This window comes from Triticum urartu, chromosome 1 (genome assembly GCF_003073215.2).
Source record: "Triticum urartu cultivar G1812 chromosome 1, Tu2.1, whole genome shotgun sequence".
Classification (NCBI taxonomy): Eukaryota; Viridiplantae; Streptophyta; class Magnoliopsida; order Poales; family Poaceae; genus Triticum; species Triticum urartu.
In genome coordinates, this window is record NC_053022.1 from 564,341,046 (window position 1) to 564,357,353 (window position 16,308).

General features: G+C 44.0%; 1 protein-coding gene across 2 annotated transcripts; it reads right to left on the reverse strand.

Moving 5' to 3' along the window:
* Positions 1-10,877: 10,877 nt before the first annotated feature.
* On the reverse strand, positions 10,878-12,688 carry LOC125530884 (major pollen allergen Ole e 10-like). Of its 2 annotated transcripts, none has more exons than XM_048695305.1 (3): positions 12,368-12,688; positions 11,599-12,067; positions 10,878-11,503 (listed from the first exon to the last, which is right to left on the reverse strand). In XM_048695305.1, the coding sequence occupies exons 1-3, from the start codon at positions 12,435-12,437 to the stop codon at positions 11,233-11,235; spliced, it is 810 nt and encodes a 269-aa protein (XP_048551262.1). In that variant the 5' UTR covers positions 12,438-12,688; the 3' UTR covers positions 10,878-11,232. The 2 variants fall into 2 exon arrangements, with proteins under 2 accessions (XP_048551262.1, XP_048551268.1); XM_048695311.1 differs by lacking the exon at positions 12,368-12,688 and adding an exon at positions 12,144-12,340.
* Between the last annotated feature and the right edge of the window lie 3,620 nt (positions 12,689-16,308).

Below are 16,308 nucleotides of genomic sequence, written 5' to 3' on the forward strand. Positions count from 1 at the left end.
GCAACAGACGATCCACAAACCACGACCATGAAACTCACCTAGATCTGGAACTACAAGACGGGGAACGTGAGAGACAAGGGGAACCAACCTCGGCAGCCAGGGAACGAAGAGAAAAGGGAGGAGAGATCAAAATCCAACGATGGAATAACTCAGAATCACCATGAATCGCCTCCTCTCCAACGCCGCTCGAGCTATTCCTCGCCTCCTGTCTGCCGCCACTCGAGCTCTCTCCTCGGCCTTATCGAAATAGAATGACCAAATAAAAGGGGAACGACACCCACTCCAAAATTCAAACAATACAAAAACCAATAGGACGGGCACGGTTACGGGTTGAGACAAAGAAAAACCGAACCCGGTAAAAGAAAACAAACCGGAGCAAACAGGGCACTAGCACGAAGAAAAAAAGAAAACCAGCACGAATCTCCGCGCGAGAACGGACGGACACATATTTGAATGTTGACGAATTGAAAAACACTTGACTGTTAAATAGCAAACCCGAAAATAAACAGCAAAATAATGCAGCCATGTAAGAAACATATATGCTATTGAACGATTTGCCATTCAGCTATTAGCCTATTAAGGAGTATCGTGAAGCCCGATGCTTACATTTATTTCTTCACATTGCAGTATCATCCTACCTGCTCTTTCCTATATAGCTGAAAAGTAAAAAAGGCTGAAACTGACTGCGGCACACTACAAATCAAGGATATAAGTGAGGAGAAAATTTAAGGAGTAACACTTTATAGTTATGTATCATTTTGGATAGGAACACACACTAACACATTGATTTGGTGAAAAAAAATATTGTACTCATGAAAATATCTGGATTAACCATGCCCAATCAGTTTGTAGAAGTCATCATTGTTATACCAAGGGTTCACCTATCCATAAGGATACATAAATATAAAATGTCAAAATGAAGTCCCCTCACGCGCCTCCATTTTACTTCCATACAAGAAAAGGGGATGTCCAGGTTGTGTGCTGGCAAAACTTTACCACTGGGCTCATCACTGAAATATCAAGTATATACACTTATACTCCCTCCGTTCCTAAATATTTGTCTTTTTAGATATTTCAAATGGAGTACCTCATACGGATGTATATAGACATATCTTAGAGTGTAGATTCACTCATTTTGCTCTGTATGTAGTCACTTGTTCAAATCTCTAGAAAGACAAATATTTAGGAAAGGAGGGAGTAATTTCTAATGATATTATAAAAATGTTCTTTTAGTGAAGAATAATATCATAATTGGTCAAAAGGTAATCAATCATCTTTTGACACTATCATCTGGCATGTGAATTTTTCATCAAGAAAACAATACTAACCTAATCAGAGAGATGCCCTTGATAAATTATCTGGATTATTGGATCTCCACCAGCAGATAATCTTGGCCCACCGATTTCAAATTAAGAGCTAGAATGGAACTGCTTTCACTTATTATCAGGCATCAGCAACAAATAAGTCCTACAATTCTGCATGGATAATTCCTTAAGAATCAATGCTCGGTGGCCTCAGTCTTAAAATCTACTCAGATAATTCATCAAATAAAGAATTATGTTAGTTAAAAAATGCTCGGTGGCCTCAATCTTAAAATATCCTTGAGTATAAGCTAGATAATTCATCAAATAAAGAATTGGGCATCATATAAAATATGTTAGTTAAAAAATCAAGGAGAAAAGCAGGGTTAGAGATCTTGACTTCTTGAATTTGTTGAGGTAAAAGAGATGTAGGCAGAGGGGAAAATGCCCAAGAAACATCATGTGGTTGATTGACACTACCGATGTGTGTTGTCGTGTGGCCACAAGCACGGTAGCGGTGTTCGCCCTCCACAACGACGAACAAATTTGATCCTTCATTAGTCTCCAAAAACAACAAAACAAGTAAGCATTTAGCTCTGAGATCAATACAAAATATGAAATGACCGATGCGTGTTGTCATGTAGCAACAAGCAGGGTAGCGGTCTTTGCCCTCCACAACGACGAACAAATTTGATCCTTCATGAGTCTCTAGAAACAACCAACAAATTGCTCTCTGAACCGTGCAATAAGGTCATCCATAACACGGCTCTCCCACTGGAGTTACCGTAGCCCTGTACAAAATAACATAGGCCCAACACTTTCAAGGAAAACCACAACACACACAAAGATCTGAATAAAAAGATCAGGATAGCTTCCTCTATGAACTGGCAATGCAGTCAGAACATAAAATGAAATTCTATTTCCCCAGTTAGACGATCTTCCTTTCCAAAAAGTGCAGGCACAACATACAAATAAAATTCTATTTACCTAGTTAAATGATCCTCCCTTCCAGAATCACGAACAAATTTGATCCTTCATTAGTCTCCAAAAACAACAAAACAAGTAAGCATATAGCTCTGAGATTAATACAAACTATGATACGACCGATGCGTGTTGTCGTGTAGCAATAAGCCGGGTAGCGGTCTTCGCCCTCCACAACGACGAACAAATTTGATCCTTCATCAGTCTCCAGAAACAACCAACAAAGTGTTCTCTGAACCGTGCAATGAGGTCACCCATAACACGGCTCTCCCACTGGAGTTACCTTAGCCCCATACAAAATAACATAGGCCCAACACTTTCAAGGAAAACCGCAACACACACAAAGATCTGAATAAAAAGATCAGGATAGCTTCCTCTACGAACTCGCAATGCAGTCAGAACATAAAATAAAATTCTATTTCCCTAGTTAGATGATCTTCCTTTCCAGAAAGTGCAGCCACAACATACAAATAAAATTATATTTACCCAGTTAAATGACCCTCCCTTTCAGAATCAATGTGATGATGCATACAAGCAATAGAAAGAGATTACCAGTTACTAACATGCTTTTATACACCTTTGACCAAAGCTAACAGGTTAGAACGACATAAGTAAGTAAAACAGTATAAAGAACAATAAGAATGTACCTAACTGAACGCTCCCAGAAGCGCACACATACCCACTTCACACATCTGCCACACACGGCCTAAAGCATAACCAATCCATATCTGCAATGCAATAACCATTAGTGCTCTGACCTTTCCTCACGGAAGCATGGCCATCCACATCCACAAATGACTGAACTAGCATAAGGGTAAAACTAAAAACTATTGCAATCAACACACAACCTGGATAACCCCTTTTTTTGCTTGTTTAGCCAAATAATTTCCTGGTCTAGAAGACCAGAACTATACCTCTAAACGTCAGTGAAGGCTGCTGTCAAAACTGAAGAGGACAAACACATTTATCTAAAGAATTAATCATCTATTTTTCAGTCATAAGAAGAAAAAATCGATACAATGAACACCCTCATATAGATAGAAAAACAGACTAACACATTAATTTGGCAAGAACGAGTGTACACCCTGAAATTATCCGGATTAACCATGCCTAATCACTCCATATATACATCCGTGGCCGACGCACGAGACGTATCGAAGCAAATGAAGCACATCTTCTACCTCATCAAACCGAAACTAAAAAAACACAGCATGAACAAATATTATACTGTACGAACCCCCCCCCCCCCCCCCAAACAACTCTAATGATAAAGCACCCAAACTGCAACCCAATACATAGGTGAGACAGCAAATCAAATCAGCACCAACAAAAAAGAAAAGAAGAGGAAACTGATCCTGAACCGGGAACGAAGGAAGGCGACCTGGCTGATGCAAACCCCCCCGCCATGGAAATCAATCCACACCTCCACCCACCCAGCAGGTCATAGAAGCCGATGCGAAGGTGAAGACTCCGGCGACAGAAGCAGCTCACCCCCGCAGCCAGCAAGAACACGGTCGCCCATCCTCTCTGTACCGAAGAAAAGGTCCCCCACAGCCGTCGACGCCTCTATTATCTCCAGAGAACGATAGAACAGAGGCACCCAGTGACACATACGTTAAAAAGGCCTCACACACGGCATGAGTCACCTGAAAAGGCCCATTTTGAACCGACCAAGGAAAAACGATCCCCAAACCGGGCCAACTTACCACCAACATATTGCCATAAGAAAAAAATTACCGCCAACATACCACGATGCACCAGAGGCTCTCATTTCTTGGGAGCTTAGAATCTGTATCGATTTCGATGAAAAAGCATTGGTTTGTCTTTTTCTATGACTAGACACTCTGGTGGTTAGTACGTCCGCTCCAACAACCAAACATAACAACATCTACACCGTTGCGCCTCAAACCCGCTTCATATGCTTGGACGGGCCGCCCGATCACTGTCCGGACATGATTTTTTGAACTCAGACGGGCTCCTTAAATGGGCCTCAAAACATCCGGGCTGACCGCCACCCTTCATATCCAGTTCAAATATGAAGTGGATCTGGGGGCGTCCGGGCAAGTGCGCCACGTCGAACCCGACAACCCGACCCAACCGCAAATTGCACCAAATCCACCCCCAAGACCTGTCGGATCCATTTGCTATCTCCTCTCTTCTTCCTCCGATCAATTGATTGCATGCATTGGCAATGGAAGAACCGCCCAAGGGTTTGCAGGGAATGTATCAAGGTCACACCAGAGAGACCATCATCATACTAGAAGCAGTGGCATCACATGACTTATGAATTTGCCATGCTTTCTTTGGAATGCCGGGTTCTCACAACGACATCAACGTGCTTCAACGATCTCTGGTGTTCAGGAGGCTTTGCAATGGGGAAACACAACCGTGCAACTACACCATCAACGACCAAGAGTACAACATGTGATATTATCTTACCGATGGTATCTATCGTCGGTGGGCGGTGTTTGTAAAGACCATATCCGAACCGCATGGCAATAAACAGATCCACTTTTCAACAATGCAAGAAGCGGCTAGGAAGGATGTGGAGAGGGCATTTGGTGTGCTTCATGCTCGTTGGGGAATTGTGTGAATCGTTGCAATGATGTGGGAGTCAGAAACTTTGTGGCAGCTGATGACATGTTGTGTTATTCTGCACAATATGATTGTCGAGGAATCGAGGATGAGGGCGATGGTGTAGCCCAAACCCATGATTTTGAAGCACCTAGAGAATTCTGCAAGATCAAGATGTGGCTCAGCTTATGAAATTTTTGTAGATGCATCAGAATCTTCGAGATCATCAGGTGCACACGCAGCTACTCAATTATCTTGTGGATCACATGTGGACCCACAATGGCAACCAAGGTGCTAATGCTTGAGTTGTGTACTTCAAATAAATTTTATGTAAACACTAACTATGCTCTGCACCAACATTTGTTATTTGCATGTGACATTGTCTTGTATGATCGACATGCATGGATTTGCATGATTTTGAGAGTCCAGATTTGAGATATATGGAAGCCGGGAGAGAAATATGAGAATCTGTTCGGATGCGCCCGCGGACATATAAGGGGTCAGATTTGCCAAATGCACTTGTAGATGCTCTAACCAAGACAAAATCAACCAGCTGACGGACAAGAGAACACATGTATAGAGTTTGAGAGAGTGCTCAAGCTGAGAAACTCACCGTGGCAGCAAATGAGAATAAGCAGGGCAAGAAGAGAGGCCAAGCAATGATGAACTTTGTTTTTTTGTACGCAAACCCCCTTCACCGCCATTCCCTAAATTGGTAAAGAAGGGAGCTCTTATTTGTCTCATTGGGACAAAGAAATGGGAAGGAAAGTACACTTTGAAAAGAGAGCTCGAACATGGTATCAAGAATAAAAGGGATGGAAAAGAGGGGTAGGAAGAATTTTTGCGTTGCCTTCTCCGTCGAGAATGAAACTGGATGGAAAAGAGGTAGGAAAACAATTTCTTCTTCCAAGGAGAGGTTTGTTTAAAGAGACGCGATGATTGTCAAGGAAGATTTTCGCTATCAGAATGGAAATAACATGTTCACATGTTCAATATATATTTCTGAGCCGGACAATTCTTTGACCATGATAAGTTTTCATTAGTTCATGGCAATGCACGAGTATTCAGCTAGTTTCCCTTTAATAGTAGAGATGTATAAAAAAAGCTAGAGCTCCAATGGATCAAGTTAACATGTCCTGTTTTAGTAGTAAAAAATCCACCAACTTATCAAAAGCCGATTGTTTGAACCCTAGTCAATACATTTTTTTAAACTTCAAAACAAAGTTTCTAAAATTCATGAATTTTGTTCGTTTCTTGGGGTAAAACAGAAACAAAACAAAAGATAAAACCTCCTTTCATTAGGGAGAGCCCTAGGGGCCATTAGTAAACTTCTATTTTCTGGGTTGTTTCTCAATGTTTCAAGGACAACTATCCCCCCTAGCATGTTTATTCATTTGTTCGTACAACTTGGTTTGTCGCGAATAAAAGGCATGCTTACTCTAGCCCTTCCAATTATGCATAAACATAACAAAAATCGTGCAACATGCGTCTATTGGTTTTGAAGATTGACCAACTACACATTTGAACCACATAAGTTCAGTATTGCTGACAACTCATACGTTCTACAATATCTACTTAACTACCTCGAAACTTGATAGTTTTCTACTCTAGAAACCTCTACCAACCTTTATCTTTCCAAATTATACGGTTGAAACACTCGACCAAATCTAGTAGGTAATTAAGAATACTATCAGCAAGAGAACACATAAATACACAATAATGTATTACACTACAATACAATAATGTTTAGTTTTGATATTGTTGAACCTTGTTGTGTTGTGCTCATTTTATAATCTTCTACAAAAACTTAGTCACATAAGGTTAAAAAAGGAAGGCAAAACATATTTATGCATGTAGGATCACTGTAATCCAGCGCAATGCTAAACTCAACCTATAGGAAGCATAAATTAGTTTATGTAATAAAGCAATTTTTTTGCTTAGATTTTGGAGAAATCCTCACTATAGCTAAAATAATTTTAAGCACCCAAATTATTTTTACACAAAAATATGTTGAAATGTATTCAAATCTAATACACCGGCATGCATTTGTAGTGACAGATATTTATATAGTTTTATGTAAGTGTCATTCTTACTGATACACTCTTCCATATATGACATATATACAACTATGACGAGTATAGTTAGTATGAAATAAAAGAGTTCAATATAAATAAGGGAACCTTTAGGGATCAGATTATTGATCACTAGGTTCCTATCAAATTAGTAGCAAGCCATCGCATGGTAGCCCGTATGTCGCTTGATTATGAGTGAGACCGGCCCACATCTTTCATGGATAGTTTCCAAAAAATGGAGTATGATAAAATAGATTATGTGAAATTTCCTAATATTTCTATAAATATTTAGAAAATCAAATCAACTATTTTTGTATATTTAGGAAACTAATTTTTGGTGATAAGGAGACTAATAATTCTAGAAAATTGACATTGTATGACATATAATTTTCTGCCTTAAAAAAGGTTTTCTTTCAAATGCTTTCAGTTTTTTCTTCTGATGAGACCGTTGCTACGATATGGACTTTTTATCGATGAAATATTATTTATTACCAAAAAAACATTATATTTTTTCGACGAAAGCACTGTATTTTAGAAAACATCATGTGATAATTTATTTCCTATAATCTCAATTATTATAATGTTAGTGATACATCTAATTACGGGCCATGCAGTTCGCTTCCATATAAGAAATGTTTCCAAGTCTGGTGAACAGAGTGGAATTTAATTTTTCTTCGTATCTAGAATATTTTGTTTCCCTTGTCCATTGAGGTTGCTTCCCCATCCATGTTTGGATTCCATTCTCCGTTTGTGCGTATAAAAGTCCGATGACAATGTGTCCCCTTTCAACCCTAACCCTATCACCGCCACCTTTCCTACCCATTGCCCGCCCCATCTCCGCTCTGTGATCGAAATGTCGTTGCACCGGCCTATAGCTTGCTGGCGGAATCGACTCGCGGATGAAAATGTGCACCCCCAGACGCCTTGGGGGCTACCTCTTCCCGCGCTTTACTAGCCATAGCCACGGACGTGTCCTCCTCCTATGGCTCTGCCCACAACGGATCTTGCGCCATCTTTCCCGTCACCATGCCGCCCACATTTCCGACGCGAGTGTTGGCACTCCCCCTCTAATGAAGAGGATGCCTTCATCCTCCCACTCACTCCATCCTCCCTGTCCCCATTTATGCCGAGCCTGAGGACCCAATTTGGGTCATATTGGAGCTCTCCGCTGCCGCCAGGGCTTCACCTCCTCCCTCCCCGACGACAAGCTGGAGGAGAAGCAGCAACGTGAGCTCAACCGCTCGCAAGCCGCTCGACTCCAACGGCGACCTTGATGGCCTCGACGAGGACGAGGAATAGACGACCTCGACTACTAGATAGCTGGCAACGTCGAATAGCAACATCACCTGCTTTTTTATAACTTGGAAATGTCGCTTACTAACATTTTAAGTCACAATTATATGTAAATGAGGCTACTATTGGTCCTATTTTAAGATGATTTAAGTATTAATACGTTCTTTGCTCTTGATTAAGTTTTAGTCCTTGTTTGATTGCCTCCATTTAGAATTAGAAATTCCGAACAAAAGCCAAAAAAATGAAAAATGAGAAATAAATATGGAGATTGTGCTATAATGACAATGGATTTGCGCGTCACCTTAAGTGCACTCCATACTCGGGTTGGACGCTTCGGATATGGCGATTGTGTTAGAGTTTCTCTAACACGAGACGCCCAAAGAATTGGGTTTATACAGGCTGCCAACCAAGCATCGTTTTCTTTCCGGAAGAAAGAAAGGCGGTCTCGCCTCCAGCCGCTATTCTCTGGCGGCTCCCCTCCGTTGACGACCTTGGTCGTGGGTCGTGAAAGGGGTCTCCAGATTCATGCGTGTGGATCGTTTTAGGAATTACTAGTAGTTTAGGTTTTTGGGTTGTTCATCGTCTTGGCTTCAGTGATGGCGACGGCTGCGTTGGATAAAGAATCTTCATATCTTTCCGATACGTGTTGGGGTTGAATTTGAAAATAATATGTTCAAGTAAGGATGGCGTGGCGGCAACAACATCCTCTTGGTGGACTTTGTCCTTGGGTTCTGCCGTTGCGACGACATTTGCTCCAGCGCTGACGCAAAGCTTGGAAGGTAGCCCAGGAGCAGATGCAGATTATGGTATGCATCGGTGACATCTGGAACATGGTGGATTGTTTGTTGGGTTCATGGCATGCATTGTATGGTTCCCTCTTTCGATGTCTTAATTGTGTGGGGTGTCAGATTTAGAGTTCGATGACCTGTCTAGTTTGTTGCTCCGGTCTGATTTGTTCAACGATAATGGCTTCGCCTTTCGTGAGCCACCTTGGAGGCCCGCAAAATTGCAAATCAGCGATGGAGCAGCGTCGAGCTCAGGTGAGGAGGTGATTCGTTTTTTTCCTTTGATGACTGCTATGGTGGTGTGCCGGATGCAGGTGGTGAGAGTTCGTGCCAAACTCAGGGGATTTTTCACTCTTGATTGCATTTCTCATGCTTATCTGGTGTTCCTTTATGCAAAGGCTAATGTTCTTTTTCACTTTTGCCATGTCCATGCCTAGGTGACTTGTACTATAATCTTTATTATATAAATAAATGAGACATGTCCATGCAAAAAAGGGTTTATACTAGATACATTTTTCTCCTCCAGAATGGAGAAATATTTCATGCCAGTGCAAATATTCCACCTGAAACATACACCAACACTCGCTGACACCGACTATACGACTATAAATATTTGCAACACTGACTGACAGTACCAGCCACAGCCTGCCCGGTGGCCATTGCCACTCTGCTTTTGCCAAGGCGCCTCCTCTGATTTCTAGATGCATTTGGTGCTTGTTTATCTGAATCATTTTCAGTCACTTGAGACCCCGAATGTACTTGCGCGCGAATTACATCCCTGCAAACTTGGCTTCCTACTTGCACATGCTAGGAGACACCGTTGCGACGACGAGGACGCACGTCAGTCATGTGGCGGCCGTCGTGCTCTTGCTGCCCAGCAGCATCGCTGTGGCGGCCCTGATGTTGGAGGAGGGCTTTGCCGTCATCTGAACCGCTGCCATGCCCGCTCCTGACCCACCTGATCCACCAAATATCCATCTCCCTTGCACGCATTCCCGCCCGATGCCGCATTGACGTTGACCTAGAGCGGACGCGACATCTTACTGGTGCCGGCCGAGAGCGCAGCTCTCGCTGTGTCCTTGGTGTCTGTACTTCTTCGCTGCCATGGCAGAGGACGAGCAGCCTGCCGGCTCCTGTGTCGGCGTTTCAGAAGGCGCAGGAGGAGCAACGGTACAACATATTCCTTCTCAAGCAGCACCGATTGGCGGAGGGCCAAATCTAAGGCGAGCGAGCAAGCAAGGAGGCCGTGGCCGCCATGATCGCGGCGAACCCAAGTTGAGCGGACGTTCTACGAGGTCGCGCATGCTCAACACGCCGCTCGCAGCGCAAAGGCGGCAAAGCCGGACACGGATGTGGCAGCACACACGCTGGCGGTACAGGCGGTCGAGGACGAGAATGCCAGAAGTTGCGCGTCCTACGTGTCGCTGTCCAACTTTTGGGGGTGCATGTGGCAGGTAGACAGTGACGGACCGTCTACGTCCATCGTCGACCTTACATCTAATGACACCAACGACGGACATGTCGCTGACTCCTTTGAGGATGAGTAGGGCATGGGAGGTGACAGGGCCTTGTGTGCCAAGTGGGCTGGTCCGTCTCTCACGTCCTATTCTTCCTTGCCGGAAACTGGACCTTCACTTCACGGGTCTTAACCCCATCCGGCACTCATGAAGACAACAGACGCAGGACGTGGTTACTGATGCAGAATACCAAGAAAGTGGACTACAGGTGCCGTCGTAGGATAGGTTTAGGTCCGGCTGCTCCTTTTCATAATAAAATGTCCGAATGGTAATGAATGTGTTTTGGTTTACATGAAAATCCATTGGGTGTGTATGAATTACGTCTCTTTATTTAAACCTTATTTGAAATGTATGTGGGGAGCATTGGATGACCGGTTTCTGTATTGTGAGGTCAGCATGAAGATGCCCTTGTACAAGATGGTACTATATTTTCTCCTCCAGACCACAACGGAGAAATATGGCATGTAAGTACAAACATCCCACCTCAAGCACACGCCAAAACTCGCTGACACTGACTGCAACTACAAACATTTGCAACACTGACTGACTAGGGGCCAGCCTGCCCGGTGCCCATTGCTACTCTGCTTCTGTCATGGCGCCTCCTCTGTTTTCTAGATGCATTTGGTGCCTGTTCATCTGAATCCTCTTCAGCCCACTTCAGCCTCCAAGTGCATTTGCGCGCGAATTACAAGCCTGCGTACTTCGCTTCTTACTTGCACAGGTTGAGAGACACCGTTGCGACGACGAGGAGGCACGTCAGCGACGTGGCGGCCGTCGTGCTCTTGCTGCCCGGCATCACCGCCGTGGCGGCGCTGATGCTGCCGCCGTAGTCCGGAGGCGACATGGACCCGTAGATAGGAGGGGAGTTGTAGTAGCCGCCAGGACCAGGAGGAGAGTTGTAGGAGCCGCCGGGAGGGGATCCGTACGTCGGGTTCACCGGGGTCACCGGAGACGTCGTGTTCAGGACGGAAGCACCGGTGCTGCACGCCGTTCGTTGCATCGATCAGCCGAAGAAAACGGAAGAAATTATGGGTCTGCATGCACCATGCTTAGTTAGGAATTGATGGTTACCAACCTAGTGGATGGGTACTTGCAAGAGGTGGTGCTGGGATCGGTGCTGGTGAGGATGGCGGCGCCGGCGAAGTCGCAGCTGGTCTGGACGGGGTTCTTCTGGTAGTAGGAGTTGAAGGCGTAGGAGGCGTGGTCGCGGACGGTGTCCGGGTCGGCGCAGCTCCCGCCGGGCTGGATTGGCGAGCAGTCCGCGCCCTGCCCGCACGCGTAGTCCAGCGCCACCTGCAGCGCCGCCGCGCCCGCGCTCGGGCTCGCCACGCACCAGCTCCCCGCGCCAGCCGCGGCCGTCGGGTGCGCCAGCGTCGGCGCGGCGGTCGCCTCCGGCATCGGCGTCGGGTTCGCCAGCGGGACCGTCGCCAGCGGCGTCGTCACGTCCAGCTCCGGCATGTCACGCGCGCGCTCCAGCCTCACCGTGGCGGCCTGGGGGCGCGACGCGGCGCCGGTGTGCGCTCTCTGCTCGACGCCTCTCACTGCTGCACGAACCAATCAAACAAACTGAAATCAGCACGAGCAGCCGCACGAAATTCTTGGTCCGATCATCATTATTACATCATTAAGCGAGCAAAAGCAGAGTTTTGTTCTGAGAGTTCAACTAGATTTCTCGACAAAAAGCATCCGTTTGTCTGTTGCTATGACCCGACACTCTGGTGGTCCGTTCGTCAGCTCCAACTACTGGCACTCTTGGTGAGCTCCAACAACCAAACATAACCAACTGACAGACGAACGCATGTATAAATGGAGACTTGAGAGAGTAGTCGAGCTGAGAAGCTCACCGTGGCAGCAGAGGAGAGGAAGCAGGACAAGAAGAGAGGCCAAGCAATGATGAACTGGCCCAATACCCATGCCGCCGGCACAACCTTGCACAGCCACACCACTTGGAGACAGAGAGAAAAAAGCAGCTTATCAAGTGTGGAGTGAGCTAGCTTAGCTGCTCTGCTGCTGCCTCAGTAGCTCAAGTACAGTTCAGTCAGTGCAAAGCATCTGCATCCGCCGATAAGCACCATCGGGGAATAGGAGGGAGCTTTAGCCGGGAGGCCAGCGTTGGAGCTTTGCAATGCAGGGTCAGGGAAACGAGACAAGGAGCAATAGATTAAGCCAAAGGTGGCGGCAAAAGTGAGAGGAAAGGCAGGGTGAGTAGGGAGGTGAGAGATGCAAAGGAGCTCGAGGAATTCTTCGTGTGGGGCGCCTTCATGATGGCTTATAATTAGCCTTGCCCATGATGAGATTTTGTGATAGGAAAATGGATTGTTTTTCATCTCGTGCAGTTAGGCGCACAATTCTTATTCGTCTGGTAAAGTATTTCCTTTCTCTTTGTGACAAAGATGCTACCTACAGTTAGACGCACTGCCGGGAGAATATGTACCGTCGATGATTGATCGACGTACGTGTTGTGTTGTGAGCGTCTGCACCACTGCTCTGTTACCATTCTCAGCTCACCGGTTCTCTTCTGTTCATCAGAGATGACACACAATCCTTGTCAAAGAAACCACACGCTGTTCCTTTGATTGCACGCAGTTGTTCTTTAACTGGTCCGATCATCATCGGGTACTCGAGTTGGTGGTAAAGTTCAGAATCTCGTCTTCTTTTAACTGTGCCCACTGAACTAGTTGATCACTGGGAAAGGAGAAGGGTGGTATAAACGGAAGCTCGATCAACGTGATGCTTCGTCCATCTAATCCCCAACCTTTGCATCTGCTTTTGGGAGACCTTTCTTTTCATCTTCTCGGGCAGCTGCACATATCATAGAGAAAACCCAGAGATTTGCTTTTTGTCCCCCTGATTTGCTCGGTTGATGTTGTCTCCATTATAGGTCCACGGCTAGGCGCCGGCTACTGGAAGAACGTGCGTGCCATCCCGGTTTCTACTGGACGAACATCACTCCATGCTGGTATTTAGTTCAACACGTGTAACCGTGTGTATGCAGTAATACTAGTCGTTGTAAGTGCCTCTGTCTACGCACTTTCAGAGTTTCAGTTTAGGTTCATGGCTCGGCGGTGATGAAAAACTTTGGAGAATTCAGGGCTGCAGATTGAAGTGCTGGATCTTCTAATTAGCCTCGCACTGAAATTTCCTTCCTGTACGAAATTTCAGCAAAGAATAAAACTGGCCCTGAAATTTTCTTCTTGTGTAAAGTTTTATACAAAAAGTTTATTGTCCAGGCTCAAAAACATTTACTTGTTTCAAGTAAAAACATTCTAATGAAATTAAAAAAATATGCATTAGCCGGCCAACAATTGTTTTCTTTTTTTGAAAAGAAAGGGGTTTCCCCCCGCCCCAACTTTATTAAGCCAAGGCAAACAGCAACCAACATAATACTGTTAACAGCGCTCGGCGGCAACCAGAGAGTAGCTGCCACAGACAGAGAAAAGCAAAGATCTGAAACTGCCCTATTACAAGTTTCAAGAGGGTCCAACTAGGAGGGTACATAACCAGGTGACAGAACATGCGAGCTGAGAGAAGGCTAAGATAGGCTAGAGTACATCACCCAGCGGTGCCCCTGGTAGCAGCATCACCGCCACGCGATCCTAAGCAATTCCTTCCTTCGATGATCCAAAAGTCTTAAACACCGGAGAAGAAGCGCACCCTGAGCCTCTGAGCATAAGATTTTCCACCGCCTGATCGTTGCCCCCAACAGGTCTAGGACACAGCGTATACTTCGCCATCTTCTCCCCTGGAAAACAAAATCATTCCGAAATCGCCATAAGCTCCACAAGGTAGCAGCAGTAACAATATTTAAAGCTTCACAATATTTTCTCCTCTTCGAGAAAGAAGACAGCAGTTCAAAAGATTTAGGTGCAGAAATATTAAAGCTATCAGAAACCACCTCCCAAACATGTCTGGCAACAATGCAATAAAAAAATTTAATGCTGGATGGTTTCAGGTTCACTACAGAAGACACACGACATGTCATTCACATGCCTACGCTTGGCCAGATTATCTCTAGTTAAGCTCTTATTATAGTAGATCAACCAGAGAAAAACATGAATATTGGGTGGAACTCTAATTTTCCAAATATCATCCTTGATAGTAGAAACTATCCCACCAAAGTTAATCATTTTATAGAATGATTTGACAGAATATTTGTTAGATGGTTCTAGCAACCAAACTGGTTGGTCTGGGGAATCAGACAGACATATTGGCTCAATCACTTTGATGAGCTCCTCCCATCTTTTTAAAGTGTTTTCCATCACACACCTTCTAAAAGTTAAGTGCAGTTCCCCATTCACCCAAACCTGTGCAAGAGTAGAATTTTGTTGTTGACAGATAGTAAATAAGTCCCAAAATGAAGTTTTAAGAGAACAGTTCCCAACCCAGGTGTCATGCCAGAAGGCAATACTCTTACCATCTCCAGGAATCCATCTATAGAAATTTTTAGAGGCTGCAAGAGCCCAGGATAAACTTTTCATAAAAGGGGACCCCAGGGTCACCCTAGTATTAAAAAGATTAGGGCTGGAAGTGTTATACTTGTAGTTTAACATCTTCTTCCAGTCACTATCCCTGTCATCATAGAATCTTTTTCCCCAAGAGGCCAGAAGGGCCATGTTGAATTCTCTAAGATTTGGAACCCCCATACCCCCAAACTCTTTCCTTCTGGAAATCAACCCCCAATTTGCAAGGTGGTATTTATGATTATCACCCATATTCCCCCAAAAGAAGTGTGACATTTGAGATGTAATCATGTCAATAGCCCATTTGGGAAATTTCGCAATGCAAGTGGTAAGTAAAATCAGTTTCCCTCTATAAGAGAGCAATCTCCCCAACCATCCAGAGATATTTTTGATAATTCTATCAATAATGGGTTGGAGGTCCTCCCTTCTAAGTTTTTTAAAGTGAAGGGGAACCCCAAGATACTTAAAGGGGAAATCCCCAAGCTGGCAATAGAAAACCTGGGCAAAATCCTTAGACAATTGATCAGAAATATTAATAGCATGAAGATCACTTTTATGGAAATTAATTTTCAAACCAGATAAATTTTCAAAGAAGGATAAAATCCACTTCAAGTTCTTGGCATACTCTAAAGAGTTATCCAGGAACAATATGGTATCATCAGCATATTGCAGGCTGACTACCCCACCTGGAAAGACATGGGGTAGCAACCCACCAATTAAACCACTACTAGTAGCTTTATGAAGCATTTTAGAAAAAACATCAGCTACTAGATTAAATAACCAACAATTTTTTTCTTGTTAAAAAGTTATGTCAAATTACAAAAATTAATCTGGCCCTGCAATTTTGTTCTTGTACAAAATTTATAATGAAATTATAAAACACATGCATTTGGGAGCCCTAATGTTCAGCCTAGAAAAGATTAACGTAGCCCTGAAATTTTCTTCTTGTACAAAATTTTATATGCAATAGGGAGGTCTATATATTCAGCCTAAAAAAATAACATCGCCCTAAAACTTCTTCTTGCACAACATACTATTACGAAATTACGAAAAGGTATGCAGTATGGAGGCGTACTCTTCAACATAAGAATAATAATTAATTTGGCCTTGAAATTTTGGTCATATACAAAATTTTAAAATGAAATTACCAAATAATATGCAATAGGATGGCCTATTGTTCAGCCAAAAAGGTTATCCTAGCCCGAAAATCTTCTTCTTGTACAAATTTATAATGGAGTTGCAAAAAACTATGCACTAGGAAGACATACTGTTTAGCCTTAAAAAATTAGGTGGCCCTCAAATTTCCTCTTTTTACAAAATTTTAT

Coding starts and splice junctions, on each gene's coding strand:
- LOC125530884 (XM_048695305.1), bottom strand. CDS start 12,437: ATGGGTATTGGGCCAGTTCATCATTGCTTGGCCTCTCTTCTTGTCCTG. Junction 12,068..12,367: donor TCCTCTCCTCTGCTGCCACG/GTGAGCTTCTCA, acceptor TGGTTCGTGCAG/CAGTGAGAGGCGTCGAGCAG. Junction 11,504..11,598: donor TGCAAGTACCCATCCACTAG/GTTGGTAACCAT, acceptor AACGGCGTGCAG/CACCGGTGCTTCCGTCCTGA.